Genomic DNA, 22,904 nt, shown 5'->3' with positions numbered 1-22,904 from the left:
ACAGAGAGAGAGGGAACACAAGCAGGGAGAGTGGAAGAGGAAGAAGCAGACTTCCCGCTGAGCAGGGAGCCCTATGTGGGGCTCGATCCCAGGACCCTGGGATCATGACCTGAGCCGAAGGCAAACGCTTAACGACTGAGCCACTCAGGCACCCCTGTTGGTCCTTTCTTGAACGTAGACTAACAATAGTATCTAGAATCCCTTTTTTTCTTCTAAAGATCCTTTCTCTGGAAACAATTTTTGAACTGACTTTCTCTCAAGAGAGTTCCCCTACCACAAATCCAAAATAAAACTACAATATGAGCTCACTATTAATTCATCCGACAAGTTTGCTTTAACACTGTTAAAGGCAAAACTAATGTCAGAATAATTGTGATTTTGTTATCTAATACAGATTCTAGCATACTTCCTGTCTGGCAAGAAATATATCACTTAAGCCTTTAATTCATTTAAATCTTACACGCTTATTTACAGAAATTTTCAATGTTACTAACTTTTACTAAAAAGTTTAATGGCTATTAGTATTATAAATCCTCAATTAAGTAAAGCTTGCCAATTTTTAAATTCTCACAAGAAAGTTTCATTGGAATTTTCCACAAAAAATCTCAAGATGTGCCAATAGAATTTCTGAACTACTACAAAAGGCAAAATAGTGAAATTACTGATCCAATAATTGGTGTTCTTTTCCTTAGTTATACTTGACAAAACAAAATTTATGACTAAGAGGGGAATTATTCAACCTCTGTAACAACAGAATCGTTCTTCAATAGTATCTGATTGTGGTGGTGGTTATAGAATCCACACATACAGGAGGAGGTGGCCTGGGTGGCTCAGCCGTTAAGTGTCTGCCTTTGGCTCAGGTCATGAGCCCAGGGACCTGGGATCGATCCCCGCATCGGGCTCCCTGCTCCTCGGGGAACCTGCTTCTCCCTCTCCCTCTGCCTGCCACTCCCCATGCTAGTGTGCGTGTGTAGACACACTCTCTCTCTCCCTCCGTCAAATAAATAAATAAAATATTTAAAAATTAAAAAGAAAAAAAGAATCCACACATGTGATAAAATGGAATAGAACCACTCACACACATTGTACCAATGTCAATTTCTTGATTTTAATACTGCACTAACAGTTACATAAGAGGTAACCATTAGGGGAAACTGTGTGAAAGGTATAGGCCCTCTCCACTATTTTTGTAACTTCCTGTGAATCTATAATTATTTCAAAATTAAAAATAAATAAGCAAACAACGTATTACTTTAATAACAAGAATACCATTTATATTTTTAAAATAATCTAAATACCCTGTTTAGTTGACTAGAAAACAGAAACCTAATCATTTATACATACAAACTTACACTGTCAATAACAAAGTCATTTAACGGACATGCTGTCAACTAAGACATTCTATGTCAGAAAACGGAACTTAAAATTGGAAGTAACCAATAAGTTGTGCTCATTAAGTAATTCCTTGTTTTAGGGAAGAAGACCAGGTCAGTTGATGCCTGTGTTAAACTGAAATAAAAGCAATACATACATATTTTTTAATTATCAAACTTTACTTAAAGAAAAGTACCTTTTTGAGAGGAAAAAAAAAGTCAAAGATATTTTTATTTAACCTTGGACTGCCACCTTTGGAGGAAAATGACAGTTTATTGAAAAGATGATACAGAATTTCAAATAAATAAGATCATGCCATCTTTTCAGAGAGGTCTTCCTCAGGCAACAGAGTGTATAGCAACTATTCTTGTCCTGAGTGGCTTTAAACAGTTACTACGTAAAACTAAATAAACATAGGCTATCTTTGACTCCAAAAAATGGATTTTGCAACCAAATAATCTTCAGAATAGTTATTTTCAAGTTCTCCACAATGAACAATTATGTTCCATGAAGGTAAATGCTGGCTAAATTAGTGGTTGCAAACTATAGTCATAATAGAGCCTCCCACAAAAATTACATTCTGAAGTCTGGACTGATACCTTAGCTATCATCCTGCTACCTCTGTACCATAGTTTTGGGTAACATTTATCCTTGTCTCAGTTTTGTAAAAACAGGACATTCTTACTCCTCCATGAGGGAGAAATGAGACACAGATATAAATCACCATATGTGTATCATCTACCACTTTGGAAAACCAACTAAAACAGTGGAAATAAACTAGCCACCCAACCTCAAGTATAAACATTAGTATGTAAATAAAACAGATGTCTGTCAAAGAGGCTTCCAGATCATATAATACAACTATTCAATTGTCTCAATAGCAATGTTAAAAAAAAAAAAATTACACAAAATGGAGAATTTGGATTTGTGGGAAAAAAGTGAAAGAAACTATACAAAATTAATCTTTCATGAAGTTAGGTGAGAAGATAAAAAGGTAAATCGGAGGGGGAGATGAACCATGAGAGATGATGGACTCTGAAAAACAAACTGAGGGTTCTAGAGGGGAGGGGAATGGGAGGATGGGTTAGCCTGGTGATGGGTATTAAAGAGGGCACGTTCTGCATGGAGCACTGGGTGTTATGCACAAACAATGAATCATGGAACACTACATCTAAAACTAATGATGTAATGTATGGTGATTAACATAACAATAAAAATTTTTTTAAAAAGAAGATAAAAAGGTTGGATTAGCAGTGGGAATCTAAGTTCGAAACATAAGAATGTATTAACAGGACAAAGAAAGTGAATTTTAAATTGTTGTCTGAATTACGCAATAATCTAACATTGTCTTTTATTTTGAGGAAAAAAACAGAAGCCAGAGCAACAAAATATACCATCATTCTAACTTATACAGCAATATGTTTTAAAGTTCACAATTAATTTTTTACTTTTGAAGATATTACTAACAACCGCAACCCTCACAGACTAATAATACCCCACTCTCCTTATCTATGCTAGAGTGCTTGCTGGGCCTACCAGTAGTTGGGCATGGCTAAGGCACAGGGTCTAGAGTTGATAATGATAAAATATACAGAAGGAACTAGAACACAAAACACGTGGTATAATACGATGATAATAATAGTTAACATTTATGATATCCCTGAAGCATTCTAGGTACTTAACAGTATTCTAAGTGCTCATGATAATCCTATGAAGTGAGGACTATTTATCCCCATTCTACAGATGAGGAAACTGAGGAACAGACAGATTAAAACACTTGCCCAAAGTCACACAGCAAGTAATTGGCAAAACTAGGATTTGGACACGGGTAGAATAACAGTTTGGATTTATTTGAAAGGCTGGGGAGCCACTGAAGGATCACAGGCAAAGTATGGCTAACAATCAAATCCACATTTTGTTTTAGCAAGATCTCTCAGGTAGGAGTGAAAAATTACTTAAGAAAAAATACTGAAAGCAGGAAAATTAGTTAAGAAACTGATGTGGCAAGACAGAAATGATGAAGGCCTGAATTAAGGGAATAGCATATAATGAAAAGAAGTTAAGTGATACAAAGGACGTAAAATCAACTTGATTCTATGACTGGATGTGGAGAGTCAGAGTGACTCAAGGTTTGACTGAGTAGGCCCAATCCAACAGCTTCACATTTTAATCACACCACTACTTATCAAAATCTTAAAGCAGATAAATTTAGTCTCAGGTCATCCTCATTTCAGCAATAGCCACAGCATGTGACTTTCTCCTCTTTGAAAACTGTAACTATAAACATTAAAATTACTGCCCCTTGGCAACTCCACACTAATTGTTTAATATGCATACAGTAAAGAGAGCAATTAAATGTTTTCGATAAACCACATGCAGACCATCACTGAACATGAGACAAGCTACAGAAAATACGTGCAACTTAGTAAACAGTATCATAATCAGCACTCTAAGTTTAAAAAAAAACCTAAATGCCCTTTGAATGAATCTATGGACACCTGTTTTAAGATTCAAAAAAAAAGTATAATAACTCATAACTTCAAGCTAAATCTATTGCTTTTTCTCATTTTGTTTGTAAATGAAAAAACAAAACCAAAAAACAATATCCTTATTCCCCAAGTCAAGGATCTGTAAAGTACTGCATTAGAATTAAAATAACCATTGGAAAAACTTACTGCAACCCCAAACTTATTACCATTGTAAGGGTAAAGCTATGCCAAAGCCAAAGCCTTCCAGTAACTAAATGCTCTTGGAAAGTGTCCAAAACAATGTTATAGTAAATTTCCAACTTGTTTCATCTAAGATTAAGAAAAACAAGTTAACTAAAGACTGGATTATGTTTAAATAGACTATAACTAAAAGTTATAACTCAGATAATCAGTCAGAAAAATCTTTACTCTGTACTTATGATGGGCCCTATAACCAGTACAGGTCAGGTGGGGAGACAGCTGCACCTAGGAATCTAAGACACATATTAATTAATATTATTTTCAGAAAAATTTCAATACCAATAGCTTCCATTTTGAGAGAAATAGATTTTGGCAGAATCTGTTAAAATAATGGCTTATCATTAATGATACTGAAAATCTCCATAGCTTCTATAATGTGGACAGCATATGGTGGTAGTTACTCTGGTTTCTAGTTTGAGCCACTGTTTAGTGTCCTGTTATTTGTGGTTCAGATTCCTTTTTTACAGGTTGCATGCCTCATAGATATATATCAATTTCATATATAAACAAACGTAAAGGTGCTTTATGTGAGTGCATATGTAAATGTAGCCATAGGACACTTGACAAGCTGTGATTCCCACTAACAAGGTTTTTTTTTATAAATTAAAGTTCTACTGAATTGAAAAGCAAAAGCCAAGAGTTAAGAGAAAAATCTGGCCAAAAAGCAAAGGGAGCTACAAAATTAATTCTGGAAGCCAAAACAACCTAAATAAAGCAGGTTTTCAAAACAAACCCAACATATTTTCACTGAGCACTTTCTAGTTTACCTATAAACATTCACATTTTTTAAAAGTTGAGTGGTACACCAACTTTCATTTATGAAAAATGACATCCTAGGATAAATTTCTAATTTCCAAGAAAAATAACTCAAGTTTAAAGATCTGCATACAAAAATAATAGAAGCAAGAGCTGCAAAGAAATGAACCCAAAAGCAAATGTGGTTTTACAGGAAACATGGAAGCTGTCTGCAACATTTAAAAGTGGGATGGATTGAATATAACATACACAAGACCCCAAATGAACAAATTTAGCATAAATATCCCAATGTGTTCAACATCTACTCAAACAAGCAATCTCATTCCAATAGATACTTGCCACAAAAATTGTCACAAACTGGTTACTTCTATTTTTTTAATGCTAAAACAGTGAGAGATTTGTTGCAATATATTTTAAAATTTATCAATACTGAGCTATTAAATTTCTATTAGTGATGCCTCAACTAAGGATTTGTGCTAAGAGCGAAATCTGTTCATACAGCAATGAAAATGAAGCCTCACTAAAGACATTCAACATAAAGATGACCCCTAAAGGCTTCTTGATGCACATTTGTAACCACAGTATTCGTGATATGCAGTACACTAAACTAGCAACAGATCGGTTAAAAACAGTTTGGATTCTCAACTTCCCATAATACAGGCAACATTTTTAGAAGCAATCATATTAAAATAAATGTGTCTTTCACAGTTACGGGATGAAATTTTAAGCTGGACAGGCACCAATGCCCTGATTTTCTACTCTTTTCATAAACCATATGACTTCCACATGCTGACAATGTTTTATGCTTTAACCTGCAGTAAAGGCTTTACATCATTTTAATGCTCAGTGCTTAGAGTGCAACAGAATCACCCCCGCCAAATGCAAGGAATATGTTTGCTTTACTTACAATGATTTCAACCAGACTACTAGTCAGAAAAAGTTTAATGAAAGGTTTTCCCAGTAACTTTGCACTTCCATGGAAGAAAACAAACAAAAAGAAAATCTGAGGTAAGGGTAGGTAGGTGGAAGAGAAAATACTGTTTTATTTTTCCAACTCTTAGACATTTTAGTTTTTTATTTCTAAAATAAGTATTGAACATTTAAAAACTCTACATCTAACAGAATATCTTCCAGCAAAAATATACTCTATTATGTAGTTACATGGGATTTTCCTCCAGTTTTGGCAAAGTAATGTTTCAGATTAAGACAGAAGGTTAAAACAAAAAATTCTGGATATCCTAGTCTAAAACAAACAAAAGGTTCGGTTTTGTATCAACATATTTTATATTCTAAATTTGAGACTTAGAAGACACATCAATTTTTTTTTATTCAGGTCAATCTAAATATACATACTACCTCACGTTTACAGTCAGCTCATCTGTGTGAATGATCAACTGCAGAAATTTCAAATCAAAGGTCATAAAACATACCATAAAACTGCATACTGTGTCTATGTGACTTTCAGTTTTTATGGAATCTAAAGTCCTTTACTGATAGATTTGAGAATTGGTAAGTTTGGAGCCAAATATGTAAATACACTAAGTCTCAACAGTCGAAAGAGCAATTATGCCAATTCCTTTAGTTATTTAAAGGTCCATTACACAAAAAAACTGTCACAGAAGGAGTGCTATTGAAAAACTTGTATTTCAGACTGAAGAAACTACAAAATACATGGTCTTAAATTCTCCTGGTGTAATGTTATTAAATATTAAAGACTGTGAGAAAAAAGAGATGTTGCAACCCTCTTGCCTTTGTAACTCTACTTGAAACTTGAGAAAACAATCAGAATTCAAATTTTCCAAACTTGACTTATAAACATAATTCAACTAGATCTAACAACTTAGTTGTGCAATTTTAAAATTAGTTTAATGCAAAGCACTTCAATCCTGATGTGACAATTACCTGTGGCATAAATGCAAAGTAAAAACAAATGCAAGTCCTTTTCATCTAATGATGCGTTTTATAGTAAAATCACAAAAAGCACAACTATATTAGCACAAACTAAATAAACAGGCACAGGAGGCATCATGTCCATCTGGGAAGAGAAATGTAGCATGCCAAGAAAGAAAGGAAGGACTGAAGGAGGAAGAAGGGAAGGAAGGGAGGGAAGAGAGGTTTCTACACCTGCAGGATCCCAGAGAAATGAACTAGTCACATCACTCTACCCTATTAGATACAAAAGGGTTTTAAAGCTTCAGGGTAAAAAACAGCAATCACTTTACACCATTCAACTTTATACAGTATAGTATCTTTAGTGTCAACTGCCTTCCATCCTTCACTCACCCAATGCTTCCTCACTCTTCCATACCAGCTTTCAGACAAATCCGAGACAGAACAGGGTGGGGTAGAAGAAAAACACAAGCAGCGCCTATCAGCTACTCCCCCCGCCACCAAATAATTTCCAACAGTTTTTCCTACTACGAAAATAAGTCTCCCTATCTCAAGATATACAACAGTCATCCTGTGTCTTTAGTAGACACACAGAGACGCATACCCATGTCAGCACTCCAGACCCCCACCGCACGCCCCCGAATCTTAAGTAATGTTTAATGCATTTAACACGAAGACGATGAGATACATCTACCTACTGTTTCGGGGTGAGGGTGGGTGGAGGACTCCTTTCAAAGTAGCCCCAATAGTGTAACCAAAACACGGTTCCGGAATAAAATATTAAGGACACTTTTCCTTTCCCACCTATCTATGGACTTAAGGATGCAAAAATCCATCTCCACACCACCTCATCTCTAAAATTCTTCAGCCCGGAGTTTGGGGTGGAGATTTGTCCAGGCGAGGAGGCGGAGGCAGGAGAAGTGTGAGCGGGCAATGGGACACAAACGAGTTGCTAACCCCAGCTACACCGCACCACGTCGCCAGCCCAAAGGTCCAGGACGCGGACCTCACGCACGCTTCTCTGCCCAGGCCCAGATAAAAGCTATGACTCCAGCTATCTAACTTCCTATCTGTAGACATTTATTCAAGACTAACATATCACACAAGTACACGTCACACAGTTTAAAACAGTTATAAATCCCAAACAAACCCACACACCTCAAATTCACCTCGCAGTTTCCCAAACTCCAAACAGGAGACCCCACCTCCAGGATTCAAACCTTCCGCCCACAGTGGAGAAAAGCAGGAGAAAAGAGTTGGGGAGCAACCGACGCCTTTCAATTACCGCCCCCCACAAACTGCCCCACCCCACACCCTGCGTCCGGGTTACCCACTCGGAAGCCCCCTGCTTCCTCCCTCCTCTCAATCGGGCCGCTTAAGAGACCCATCCCAGCCCACACACTTACTCCCCAAAACCCCTCAAAAAAAAAAAAAAAAGTGAAGAGAAAGAAGTGAGGAAAGAGACTTGAGGTAGTCCGGCTTCAAAACCGCTCGACTCACCTCAGAATCCTTGCTGAGTTCTCTCCGCCCGGCACAGCCCCCTCCCCAACGTCCCAGTACGAAGGGCTGAGGCAGGGAGGAGGGGAAAGCGGGAGGGGGAGGGGTGTCTTCCGCGTGGGGCGCCAGTCGGGAGGGGACTGGGGAGGGGTTGAGGCCGGCGCAGGAAGAGGAGAAGGGGGAGGGGAGGCCCCTATCTCCCAGTCTCCCCCTGAAAACCTCCGTTGTCTCAATCACATCAGACTGACTGTCTTTGTCTGGCTGACAACCGCCATATTGATATCAACAGCCCCACTCCCACCTGCTGCAGCCGGGCGGCCCTGGGAGTTGTAGTTCTTGCCTCCCTTGAGTAAAAGCTCAGGACTTAGCATCCAGAGGCCCCAGGGAACTACAGCTCCCGGCAAGTCCCGCGCCCATCCGCCTTCCCACAGGGAGGAGGGGTAAGGGGCGCCAGAGCCATGGGGACTACACATCCCAGAATACCATGGGTCCCAGGTCCAGAGAGGGGACATGATATCATGCTGGAGTGCAGAGGGAGGATGAATTGGCGGCGGGGATGAATTTGAGAAGGCCGAAGGAGGCGTTGGAGAGGAAAGGGACGGAAAAGAAAGATGACCACAGTTCCCATGATGCACAGAGAGATGACTACATTTCCCATGATGCCCCGGGGAGGGGGCGTAGAGAAGAAGGACTGCATGTCCCGCGATGCTCTCGGTGGGCCGGTGGCGGTGATTGAACCGGAAGAGGCTTTCTGCGTTTGAGGAGTGGAGTGTCTGGTACTGAACAACCAGAAGTCTAACATGAAACTGGTGAGTCTCTGCTCCTAGGTCAGAGAGCAAAGGTGATGCCATATCCTTTTGGACTTCTTCGTTTGCACCTTGGGAAGGGAAGTAGAAAGTGGGTGGGCCAAGGAAAGCTGCTGTTGTTGAGGAGATTTGAGTTTTATCCCCCCACCCTCCACCCCCAGCTGCCTAGAGATCTTATGTATCCGTTGACGGGTCCCTTTGGTTAGATAAGATGTTGACTCTGTCGCATTTCTTCTACGAACTAAGGTTGGGCTTTATGAGCTAGGTTTGACTTCTCAGCTGACACGTGAGTGTTGAAATAGGTTAACTTCTTTCCATGCTATTGGCACTTGATTAGCTTTTCTCCCTACCGTTGTTGAGGCGGCTTTTGTTAGATCTGAGCGGAGAGTAGAAAATATTGGGCAGAGGGTAAACACTTATTAAATTTTGTATTATAGACTCCTAACTGCCCTAGGACTTTAGATAAGGACGAAGTCAGGGTGTGATTTTGGAGGATTTGAGTCTTAAACACTACATACAGTGGGCTGAGAGGAAGTGTTAAGGCATTCCACCCTAGGGACTGCATGAGCCAGTGTATCTGGAGAAGTCTTTGCATCATAAAACCCAAACACTTTGCTTATTGAAAAGCTTCTCAGACCTTTATTTTGGGCCGTTTTACTTACTGTGCATAGATCTAACTAGATTATTCTACCTCTATAGAATTAATAATAGCATTAATTAGGAGGTGTGAGATGCTGTTTCTCAACCTTTTAAAATTAATGTTCCTGCAGCCAAATATGTCAGGCTTTACTTTCTGTGATTTTTATACAAAAACAAAAGGTTTGTTTTCTTATTTGAACATACGCGTGCGCGCGCGCGCACACACACACACACACACACACACACACACACTCTACAGGTATATACTCTGCAAAGTGTCGGCTATTTTCTGAAAAGAAGTCAGAGAAAGTATTAAAGCAGATTCAACTCCAAAACTGCTGCCATTTAAAGCTGCACTTAGGTAGGGAGAAGGGCACAGATTAGTAAACCTTGACTGTCAATTTGCTCCTGGGTCTGAATGTGAAACATTTAAGAATGCAGAATTGAGAGTCACTGCCTTGCCCTATAGAAGCATGCAATTTAATGAAGATAGAAAAGAAAGCCAAAATTTTAATTCATTGCAATTCATGGTAAAATAAAAACGTGTTCAGGGTTTGGGGAATTGAGAGGATAATGGGGGTGGGGGAGAGGTGCAAGATAGCTTCCTAGAAAGGACTCGAACTGATAAGAAAGAGGAGTTGGCCAGGGCCTTCCATGAAGAGGGTTCAGGTTTTAGGTGCAAAAGAGTTTGCACCTAAATGATTGGAGCACAGACCATGTGTCCCCAGTAAATGTTAAATCATATTTGGTGTGCTTGGTGAGAAGGCATGCAAGTGTGAAACAATTCTTTCCATAAAAATACATTTGGCTGAGAGCCAAGATTTACTTTACACGTACTTTAGTTTGCTCATAATATTCCTCCTGCTTAATATATTTACAGATGTGGAAGCATGGAAGGGAAAAGAGTAGAAGTTTGTTTTTTCCTTTAAGAACCAAAATATGCCTCCTAGGAAGAAAAAGTGTTCTATTTATAGTGCCTCCCTCTTTACTTTCAGTCCATGTGTTACATATTAAAACTCATTTGGTAGTTGTTAGATGATCTTGCAGGATCTATGCAGAATTACCATCAACATAGCAAAGTGGTTTCAAAAACACTGATGCTCACTTAGACATCTTTTGTGTGTCATGCCTCATAAAGTTGAAATAAATCATCCCATGGCCTGAGATTTTTAACTTTGTGTACTGCTTCAGGAATATGTAGTAATAAACCATGCTTTACATTTATATCATGAAACACAGAAATACATTTTATTGAGCACATTCTTGTTTTTGAGATTATTACTTCCCAGAATACCCTCCCCATGCACAATCTATGACCACATCTTGTTGATTGATTCTACCTTTGTTCTTGAACAAAGTCTCTTTCTCTCCAGTCCCACTAATACTGCTTTTGTACTGGCTCTTTCTACTTGATACTTGGAATTCAACAATACTTTCTAAATGATCTCCCTGAGTTCAATCTTGACCCCATCCAGTCTACTCTGAATCTCAGAAGTTGTTTTAAATTGCAGAGTTCCATAAAACCCCTCAGTAGCTTCCTTTGCCCTTAGTATAAAGTCTTACAATTCTTAACTTGGCTTACTTGGTCCTGCAGAATATGGCCCTGCCTACCTTTCCAGGCTCCTACCTAGCCCTCATCTCCCTTGCTTTCCTGGTTCCAATTATATTGCACATCTTCCAGTTCCTTCAGTTCACTATGCTTTTGCCTCTGGGACTTTAAGTGTGTTGCTTTGCCTACAGTGCTTTTTTGCCTGCCTTATTTTTTCATTTATCTCAGGTCCCTGTTTAGTACTTCTTCAAGGTTTCCTTGAATTGGTTACCCCCGTTATATGCTTCCATGGCACATTTTCTTTTTGTGGCACTGGTAATTACTGGTTTTATGTCTGTCCTCCCTCATATATTCCCAGGGCCTGACACATAGTATGATGCCACTGAATAGTTGTGGAATAAATAATCTCTGAAGGATTATCAAGGCCTGTGACTATTGATAAGAAAAGATTAAGGAGTATATTTAAAACATTACAATAAGCAATATCCATTGGAGTAAAAAAAATAATAATTGCTACCTTTTGTGGAGCAATTACTGTGTGCCAGGCACCTTGCTAGGTACCGTGTAGTGTCCCACTTACTCCTTTGATCTAGGTGATAGTATTCCCATTTTACAGATAAAAAGTCTGAGCCTCAGGAAAATGAAGTGGCTCACAGTTACATAGATGAAAAGTAGTAGAACCAAGATCTAAATCCAAGATTCCTTCCTTAAGACTCTTGGTTAATGAGGGCCGGGATTCCAGCACCTTGCAAAGTACCTGGCATATGTTATCTCTTAATAAAAGGAAGCCAGAGTGCATACTGGGAGAGTTTATTCAAGGCTGTTTTTAAAATTAGCTTTAAATGTGAGTTTGATTAAATTAAGATCTTTAAAAAAGATTATTGGTAAAAAAAAAAAAATTAAAGTTTGGAAACTTCCTTGATAATATAAAGGGCTCCATATCAGACCATACCAATTGAGTTGAGTGCCCAAGTTGGTTTTTATACTACCCAATTTAACCTCTGTAATGCCATTTATAGTTCTCTAACTTTACACATCACTCTCTTGGTGGCTTTTCACACACCCAAGGGAAGACCGTGGATGTCATTATAAAATATTCCTTGGATATCTCCTTAGAAAGATACCAACTCGGGCGCCTGGGTGGCTCAGTTGGTTGGGCGACTGCCTTTGATTCAGGTCATGATCCCAGGGTCCTGGGATCGAGTCCCACATCGGGCTCCCAGCTCAGCGGGGAGCCTGCTTCTCCCTCTGACCCTCTCCTCTCTCATGCTGTTTCTCTCTCGCTCGCTCTCTAATAAATAAATAAATAAATAAAATCTTTAAAAAAAAAAAGATACCAACTCAAACGATTTTAATTACTGTCTATAATATTATGCAGTATTCAGGCAGCTTTATTTAACTGAAAAAAGTTGATTGGCACCTTCAGTTAACCAGAATCATTTTTAAAGAGCAGGAAAATTAGAAGATTAGAAGAAAATTAGCATATTTTAGAGCCTGTTCTGTTATTAGTATAAATTGAGCCTACCTGTGTATACCCAGGTGGCCAGTTCAGGAAAGGATAGAAACTAGAATTCATCAGGGTCCTTACCAAAACATTGTGGAACAAAAAAATACTGAATACATTGACATATTGAATTTGAAACATCATATCTAGGAATTTAGTCATTCAAATAGATAAAGATTAAAGAAGATAGTAAGAAGCAGTTCAGGAATGCAGCATGTGTCATACTTTCTATGGATCCAGAGATGGAGAGAATCTTTTTATTAAGTCACAAAGATTTATTATGCAACCACAGTATACCCTTGGCACTCAAAGTTTTAATACTTTCCATTTTAATTCTTACATTTGACCCCAAAGATTGATGACAGGAAATTATTTATGATTTTGCTGAGGCACAAATTTGAATATGACTTTAAGATTAGTGATAAGCTGGGTGCCTGAGTAGCTCAGTTGGTTAAGTGTCTGCCTTCAGCTCAGGTCATGATCCTGGGGTCCTGGGATCAAGGCCAGGGTTAGGCTCCCTGCTCAGCGGGGAGTCTGCTTCTCCCTCTCCCCCTCCCCCCGATCTTGCTCTCTCTCTCTCTCTGTCTCTCTTAAATAAATAAAATCTTTTAAAAAAATATTAGTGATAATCCTTAGTGAATGAACCTGATTGCTTCAGAATCCATCGCTCTGTAGTTATTGTTGTTCTCTTGTTAAAAGTTTTGGGAGAAAGGTCATTTAAATGCTTGTTATGCTATACTTTTTGAATTTGATGGAGGAAATTACATGCTGTAGTTGTATTTACAAATTTTAAAACTCAGGAAGGCCAGGAGATGTTCTTCAGTATCTATGCTCCTTTATACAAAGTGCTGTTTCATTACTACTGGCTTTCTTGGGGAAGGCTCAAACTTTTAACTCACCGTTTCTCCTAGGAAAACAGATGGAGCAAAGAAATGGATTCATGGACTGCTCCCAGTGGAGGACAAATAAAACACCAATGGAACTGTAGATGATCTAGAAGATCTTTGCTTGAAAGGGGCGAATTCTGCTCCAAGGTTAATTTAACAAATCATTAGAAAGGGGTGTGGTTATTCCTCACCTCTGATCTGAGAGTGATAGATTATTTCTCTCATTTACAGAATTACAGAATGCTTTTGGCTTCTTAGAACTTGGATCAAGAATAGAAAATCTCTTGCTATGAATTACAAACATTCACAATTTTACCAGTGCTTATTAATTCACCTATTGTGGTGCAGTTGTTAAAATGTCAACCTGATTTCACTGTCTTTTCTGTTTCTCTTTGCTGGTTGATTAGAGTGCCCTCGTGTGTCTTTATGATGTAATATCATTTCGAGCTTCCGAACGGTCATGTTTTATCACCACCTCAGTATGACAGGTTTTTTCCTTTCTTTCCTCAAACTGAAAAGCAATGTGTAACATAAAGCCAAGTCACATACTTTATTCAGCAGTGCTCTGAGATAAAAATGGATATTTTACTTTGGGGCATTTCAAAGTCCTAATTGTTGTTACTCTGAAGATTAAATCTTTTATACTTAAGGTGAAAAAAAAGTATACCAATAATAGATTTTTTTCAGCAACAATAGTTGAATTGAAAAATATATATATGACTCACAATATTAAGCATGACAGCATTAGTGTTGCATATAACTGCAGTAGCACATCTGTTTTGTGCCTGGTTTGCTTTGAGCGCTCAAATGCTGTTGCCTTTGGCTCTGATAATCAGCAAAGTGCACTTGACAGACAAGGGCGAAGAGTGTAGCGTGGCATGGAAATTAGTAAAACCCAGCATTCCAAATGGTACGCTTGCTCCTGGCTCGCTAAATACCAACAGAGGTCCAGGCATACACGGCCCCTCAAATCTCTATTATTATTTATTTATTCGACAAAACTTCCTGACCACCTCCCTCCTCTGTGCTAGGCTTTGCTCAAGGTCCTGGGTGTATTACAGGGAATAAAACAGATTTACTCTCTGCCTTTATGGAAAGTAATGTCTAGTGGGCTTACTGTGCAATTCAAACAATATTACAGTGAATTTCTGATGTAGAGATATCATCAGGCACTGGCTCAAGTATTTTTTTAATGTAATGGTCAAACAATGCATTTAATTGTATCCAAGAATACGCCTTCTTAAAATTGTAGTAGTTACGGCCGACTTGCCCACTAGTTTACCATTGTACCAGTAGTCTATGAGAATGCATTTCCTCCCCCTTGCCAACAATGCCATCTGTTTCTTTACTCTTACTGTGTGTCTTACTAATGCAACTTTCTCCTTTCATCAATCCTCACACCCTCTTGTCTCTTAAACTTCAGCCATATTTAGATACATCCTTACAGTAGTGATATATGGATGTGGGAAAATGTACCAGAAAGGGGAACACACTTCTTCATATTAAAGAAAATGGTGTCATAAGAATCTTTAAAAGGAATTTTTTAAACACTCTGTGGTATTGCTTTGAAAATGCTGATGCATGGGTGTAGTAATTAAGATGGCAGTATTATGGGATCAAATGGATTGGGGAGGCAGCCAGGCCAAGTGTGCATAAATGACAGAGGAGATCCCCCCCTCATCCCCAGAAAAGGGATGATCTGTGAGATGAAGCTAGAACTTGATATATCAGGAAGGACTGAGGAAAAGGTAGATGCCAGAATTTGCAGAGATCATGAAAAAAGGCAAGACTGCAGACCAGAAGGATAAAGGGAATAAGAAAGACTGTAAGGAGAAACAAGTCAGTTTGAAAACCCCAAGGCACTCAGTGATCAAGTCTAAGAACTGTGTGGTGGAAACTTTACTGTGAGAAAAACAGGAAGTTTCAATTGTCCCTGATTGACCATATATCTAAAGGAAATGCCTTGAAGGTCTAAAACATTTAAATTTATTGAAAGCACAACTGAATGAACTTTAGCTCTCTCAAGAATATATAATCAGATAGATGATGTTCAAGAAAATGATTTTTTAATAGGAATTGCAGAACGAAGACCCTTTTTGCCCTTAAGGTGCAGTTTATTTTTCATCACTCATGTTTATGAAGGTGGGGGGAGGTGAATAATAAAAGGTCTTGCATAATCTATTCCTCAGATTTATGGCCTAAGCAGAGATTCTCTTTTCCTAAATACAATATTTCTGCATTTTTCTATTTCAGTAAAATAGAGGCAGGCATAATTAGATGTTCTAATTTAATAAGTCTTCCTTCCCATATGTTTTTCCAGCATGTGGAAATATGAGTAAACAAGCAGTAGTATTAATAATGTAGAGGATATTATTATTGTAACCGTTACCTTTTTTCTTTACATTTTTAAAGCAGCTTTATTGAGGTATAATTTTACATGCCACTGAATTCATACATTTAAAGGGTACTCTGCAGTGACTTTTAGTAAATTTACAGAGTTGTGCAACAATTACCACAATCCAGTTTTAGAATATTTCCATCGCTCTGAAAAGATCCCTTGTGCCCATTAGCAGTCAATCCCCATTACTACCTCCAGGCTCAGGCAACCACTTATCTACTTTCTGTCTTGTAGATTTGCCCTTTCTTGTCATTTCATATAAATTAACTACTACAGTATGCAGTCTCTTGTGTCTGACTTCTTGCCTTTAGTATAATGTTTTTGAGGTTCACTCATCTTGTAGCATATACTGCTTAATAATATTCCACTATACGAGTATACCACATTTTGTTTATCCATGTACCATTTGATAGACATTTGGATTGTTTTCACTTTGGGGCTATTGTTGTGTGGAAGGTTTCCATTTCTATTATCTCCATGTTTTCATTTCTTTTTCCTGCATGATTACACTGGCTAGATCGTCCAGTACAATGTTGAATTGAAGTGGTGTGAGCAGACATCCTTGTCAATCTTTTCCTGGTTCCCAATCTGAAGGGGAAAGCATTTGGTCTCACTACTGAATATGATGTGAGCTGTAGGTTTTTTGTAGATACCCTTAATCAAGTTGAGGATGTTCTCTTCTAGCCTTCGTTTGTTGAGCATTTTTATCCTGACTGGGTCTTGGATTTTATCAAATGCTTTTCGGGGGGATATCAAGATGATCATGTAGTTTTTGTCCTTTATTATATAAATATGGTGTATTACCTTGGTTGAATGTTGAATGTTAAGTCAATCTTAAATTCCAAGTATAATTCCCACTTGGTCATGATGCCAGAATTGGTTTGCTAATATTTTGTTGAAGATTTTTGCATATATATTCACAAGAGCTATTGTTCTGTAGTTTTCTTGTAATGTCTTTGGTTTTGGTATCAGAGTAATATTGTTCTCATAGAATGAGTTTGGAAGTGTACCCTCCTCCTCTGTATTCTGGAAGAGTGCTCAAAGAATTGATATCATTTCTTCTTTAAATGTGTGTTAGAATTCATTAGGGAAGCCATTTGGGCCTGGACTTTTCTTTGTGGTCAGATTTTTAATTGACATAATTCATTTTCTTTACTTGCTGTGGGTCTCTTCAGATTTTCTGTTTGTGCATTACATTTTTTAGAAATTGAGGTAAAGTATACACAAGATTAACTGTTTTAACCATTTTTAAGTAGAGTTCAGTGGCATTAAGTACATCCACATGTTTCAGTGACCATCACCATCCATCTCCAGACATCACTTAGCATAATATCTTCAAGATTTATCCATGTTGTAGCATCTGTCAGAATTTTCTTCCTTTTTAAGACTGAATAATATTCCATCAAACGTGTATACCACATTTTGTTTATCCATTCATCTATCTATGGACACTTATGTCATTTCTGCCTTTTGACTATTGTGAATAAATCTGCTTTGAACATGCGTGTACAAATATCTGTTCAGATCTCTGCTTTGAATTCTTTGGGATATTTATCCAGGAATAGAATTGCTGGATCACATGGTAATTCTCCGTTTAACTTTTTGAGGAACAAACATACTGTTTTTCACAGTATGTGCACCTGCACCATTTTATATTCCCAATAGCAATACGCAAGGGTTCTGATTTCTCCACATCTTCACCACTTGTCAATACTTGTCATTTTCTGTTTGTTTTGATAATAACCGTCCTAATGGGTGTGAACTAGTATCTCACTGTGATTTTCATTACATTTCCCTAATGCTTAGTGATATTGAGCATCTCTTTGTATTTTTTTAGATAGGTAATACATGTACATTGTAGAAGTTTAAGAGAAAAAAAAAGTGAAGAGATCTGCTCCTCTCTTTATCTTCCTCCCCAGGAGCAATCTCAGTTATCAGTTTCTTGTGTACCCTTCAGAGATATTCTGTGGATTTACATTTATGTAATTTCCATCCCTTTTTTATTTTTTACATATATGGTGAGATCCTACCCACACTGGTTTTGTGAATTCCTTTTTCTTTTTTAAGTTAGAAATGTATCTTACCTATCATTTCCTATCAGTATCTAGAACTGGTTCATTTTATAAAACACTACACTACATACTCACACCTAATAAATTAGAGTGTGCATTTAATAAGATCTTGGGTCATTTGTTTTCACAGTTCTCTCATTGTAGACAATGAAATATTTTCAATTCTCCTTTCAGATATTTTTTTAAATATTTCTAACAGACACTTTGTATTTTCATTGTCTAAAGGATGAGTTTAGAATTATGGATGTTAGGCTGAAAGATAAAGTTCTACTACCCCCACCTACACCCCTCACGATTTTGAAAATCATTCATTGTTAAAGTTTAGGGCATGGCTTTGTTACTAAAATAAAACATAACATATGAAATTAGTGTCAACATATCTCAAAAATATGTTCATACCATTGCTAGAAAATAAATCAGTTGTGCAGTGTTTTGTTGTTTAGATATGCCATAATTTATCTGGCCAAACCCTTATCGATGAGCATTACGTTGTTTCCAGTCCTTTGCGTTCGGAAATCATGTTGCGTGATAATCTCCTTTGTGAGCATCTCTGGAAGTATATTTGTAGGATGCATTTCTGGATGAAATGGATGGTTCAAAGGGTATGTGCATTTTTTATTTCATTTTATTGCCAAAGTGCCCCCATAGAGACTTATCAGATTACACTGTCTCCAGCAGTATAACCCAGTGTATCACTACAATGTTACCATCAAACTGTCTTATTTTTTTCTCACTGAAAAGTGAAGAAATGGTCTGTCATTATACTTCTTTAAAATTTTTTTCTCCTTTGTATAAGATGTAGAACATCTTTTCATGTGGCTACAAAAACATCTGTATTTCTATTTTCTTCTCAACTCTTTTATCCCACTTGGTCTATTTTACAGTCCTACACTTTTATTTTTTGTAGTTTTAGAGTGTATTTTAATATCTTGTAGTACTTGTTTCCACTCATTGCTCTCTACTTCAGAATTTTCTAGACTGCTCTCATAGTTATTTTTTTCATATAAAATTCAGAATTTTAGATATCCTATAAAATTGAGAATTATTAGTTCCCAGTACAGTCTTTTTCATATTTTTATTGGAATCAGGCTAAATTTATAAAATGTAAGGAGAGAATTGACTTATTTCTTTCAACATATCATGAGTCTAAAGAACAAATGTCTTTTCCTTTATTTAAATCTTTTCTTCTTTTTTTTTCTTTTTCAAGATTTTATTTATTTATTTGATAGAGAGAGACACAGAGAGAGAGGGAACACAAGCAGGGGGAGTGGGTGAGGGAGAAGCAGGCTCCCCGCCGAGCAGGGAGCCCAATGCAGGACTCGATTTCAGGACTCTGAGATCATGACCCGAGCCGAAGGCAGATGCTTAACGACTGAGCCACCCAGGCGTCCCTATTTAAATCTTTTCTTAAACATTATCTTTTTTATTGTTACTGTGATTGGAATCTTTTCCTACATAGTTTACATATAAGAAGGGTACTTCTTTTTTTGTATTCTCTCTACGGGCCCCTTGTTGAATTCTTTAATTTTTAGTAGTTTTTCCAGTTAATTCTCCTGGATTTTCCTGGCGTATAGGAATACGCCAGATTGCAGATAATCTTTTAAACCTCATTTTTTTCTGTGGTGTAATTACATTGGCTTATACTTGCAGGATAGTTTGGAGTAGGAGTGGTGGTGGTAGACATCTCTGTTCTATTTCTGACATAAATGGACATGCTGCTTTAACTCAACATGTCACTGTTATATCAACTTTTGGCTTGAAATTTTTATATATTTTAATTTACATGCTATAGCTAACTACTTTCTTGCTCCAAAATTTTCTAGTCACTAATAAAGTGAGATTCTTTGACAAAGACCAACAATAGGTTATTTTGTAAGGGGAAAATCTATTTGTGTTGTACTGTATTGTTTGTTCTAGGCAGTTAATTATATCTTGCAAGCCATTTCCAGACTTTTGAGAAAACAATGGTTTTTATAACTTAAAGTCTTGGGTGGTGTATAGCAGATTCACAGAAGTAAAAGACTTCTATGACCTTAAGAGAAAATTGCAGGGTTTCCTTGGAAAACAGAACAGCCAGAAATAGTTTCTTTCTCTGTACTTAAGAGACAGGCCTGATAAAGGCAAGAAATGTAAACAAATCGGTCTGTTAAAATAAACATAATTACCACACCAAAAAAAAAAAAATCCCTGTAGAAACAAAAAAAGGGTTCAGAGCCCTAGGCAAGGGCTTATTTATTTTAAGCTGAATTTGATTCAAGCCATGTAGATCCAGTAGGAAGAAACTGTTGATGAACAGCTATGTGATAGTTAAAATTAACAGATAAGAGAAGCAATAACAAAAATCCTTTGTTTGGCTGTGTGATCCAACAAATGTTATTAAATGCCTATCTCATACAAAACCTCCTTGATGCCATGGGACATACTAAAGATGAATAAGACATAGATCCTACTATCAGTAACTATTTAACAAGCTCTTTATGTACGTGACTGACTATATGCAGTTTTAGTAATAGACTGTGATAAAAGCAGTAGTGGGGTATGTAAGTTTAGGATTATGAAAGATGTTTTCCAACCAGAAAGTCAAAGTTGCCTACAGAAGTAAAATTTGAGTTGGCCTTGAAAAGTATGTTGGCTGGAAGATATGTCAGAGGAAGAGTTTTGTGTTACTGCCATTGGGGTCAGGGGTGGAATTGCTGGCTGGGGGTTATCAGGAATGAAAGTTAAAAAGGTAGATTCAAGCCACAGTGGTGACTTTGAATACGAGACTTAGTGGTTTGGAGAGTAGCAGAATAAGGATATTGAAAAACATATATTTCAAGGGAGTTTGGGAGCTTTAAAATTCTACTTTTTTTTTAAGATTTTTTTGTTTAAAGATTTTATTTACTTATTTGTCAGAGAGCGAGCGAGCACACAAATAGGGGGAGTGGCCCGCAGAGGGAGAAGCAGGCTCCCTGATGAGCAAGGAGCGATGCGGGACTTGATCCCAGTATCCTGGGATCACGAAATGAGCTGAAGGCAGACGCTCAACCGGCTGAGCCACCCAGGCTTCCCTAAACCTTTCCTTTAAGTAAGAATGTTTAAACACCTGGAGCCTTTAAATTTATCCCTTGGGAAATCTAGGACAAAGGAGTTGGAAGAACTGTATTTTACACACTTAAGAAAAACTTTGGAATGTGAAATCAAAAAGTATGATTCACTGCAGTTACAGAAAATATTTTGAAAAGTGAAATATAATCAAAACAAGAAGCATTACGGAGTTTAGCGAATGCATCAAAGCAAAAGCAAAGTCAGAATTTACCCTACTTAGGACAAGATTTTTCTAAGCACTTTATGAGGACCTCATCAGCCGTAACAGAATTCACAGATATATCAGTGAAAGGGATCCAGAGAATCCATGGGACCCGTTGACGGGCACCATATAAGAACAATACCCAGATAGGATAAAAGGAAAGAACAGAGACAGACAGTGAATTCCTTGACATTCACCTTTATTGAGAAAAAGCTGGGCAAGGGTACCTTTCCTGCAGAACTGACACATGCATGGAATATTCTTGGTTACATCGACAGCTTGAATATAGATAAATCACTAGAAAGTGTGATGCCATCCTCGGTTTTTTTCCATATAATTTTCATACAGTTAAAGTAGCATAAATTTCAAGTGTGCATATAGTTTGATGAATTTTTATCTTGTTACACTTCCATGTATGTTCTCATTTGTATCTGGCTTTAATTCAGCACGCTGTTGACTCGAAAGTTCTGAAGGATAAAAACTGTTGACTTGTTGGCTAACCTATGTCACCCATGTATAAAGAGCAACTTCCTAGAGGACTAGTAAACTGCCTGTGGGATTACCATCTCTTTGTAGGTTTCTAGAAGGGACCCTGAGAAATTCAGCCTGGTGAAACCTATTTCTGGGTTTGGCAAGTTGCTGCAATTCAGTGGGAGACTGTCGGGCAAACAAAACATGGTTTCTTTTAAAAAGAAATCAATCTGACTGAACTATCAGAGTTCTGCAGAGGGACTAAATAAAGCTTGTTTCTTTAATTCACTCGAATTTTTGGAATGCTTTTCTCAAAAATATTATAGAGCCAATAAATACTCATAAAAAAATTTTTCAGAATATAATTAAAAGCTATAAAGAAGGAAACAAAAATCACCTGTCATCTCACTACCTAGAATAATCACTGTTTAACATTTTGGTATGTAATCTGCTCTGCTGGATGTGTGCAATATCCTTCTATATCAATAACTCTAATGTTAAAAATCTGTTAGGATCAGATTCCGCTGAGTGATAGGAAGCCTGAAATAACCATGGCTTAAATAGGGTTGATGTTTGTTTCTCTCTTATGTGAATGAAGTCTGAGCTAAATAGTCCAGGGCTGATAGGGCAGGACCATGATCCTTAGAGACCCAAACTCTCCCTACTGGCTTACTGCCCCACCATCTTCAATATGTGGCTTACTCTCTGTGATCCAATATGACTTTACCAGCTAAGGCCATCAGGTCCTTATTCCAGCCAGGAGGAAGGGGCAAAGAAAGGATGCCCCTTTCCTTTGTTGTTTTCCCAGGTTTCACACACCCCTTTGATCTATCTTTTTGGCCAGGACTTACATTGCTACATCTAGTTGCAGGAGAGACTGGGAAATAGTCTTTATTCCAGGTGGCTATAATTCCAGCTGAGATTTGGGGTTCTCCTATAAAAGGACAGAGGGGGATGCAGATAATGAGACAACTGTCTCTGTCACAAGCCTTTCCATTTTAAATACTTGTTTCGCTCATTTGGGTTATTTTTATAGTATTACA

The 22,904-nt window shown here is 37.6% G+C and overlaps 2 protein-coding genes across 2 annotated transcripts in view; one reads left to right on the top strand and one right to left on the bottom strand.

Annotated features, from left to right (window-relative positions):
• Positions 1-8,519, bottom strand: part of HMBOX1 (homeobox containing 1) — a 185,245-nt gene extending 176,726 nt beyond the window's left edge. The window contains exon 1 of the mRNA XM_021698797.1: positions 8,250-8,519. The gene's annotated coding sequence lies outside the window, so the exon portion shown is untranslated. The remainder of the gene's footprint in view (positions 1-8,249) is intronic.
• Positions 8,520-8,970: 451 nt separating this feature from the next.
• INTS9 (integrator complex subunit 9) overlaps positions 8,971-22,904 on the top strand; it is a 108,829-nt gene continuing 94,895 nt past the window's right edge. Inside the window, exon 1 of the mRNA XM_021699020.1 lies at positions 8,971-9,055. Within this exon, the coding sequence (XP_021554695.1) occupies positions 9,047-9,055 (9 nt within the window). The 5' untranslated portion in view covers positions 8,971-9,046. The remainder of the gene's footprint in view (positions 9,056-22,904) is intronic.

The sequence above is a fragment of the Neomonachus schauinslandi genome, chromosome 2, assembly GCF_002201575.2.
Source record: "Neomonachus schauinslandi chromosome 2, ASM220157v2, whole genome shotgun sequence".
Taxonomy (NCBI): Eukaryota; Metazoa; Chordata; class Mammalia; order Carnivora; family Phocidae; genus Neomonachus; species Neomonachus schauinslandi.
The sequence above is the reverse complement of the archived record's forward strand: the minus strand, read 5'-3'. Positions and strand labels throughout refer to the sequence as shown.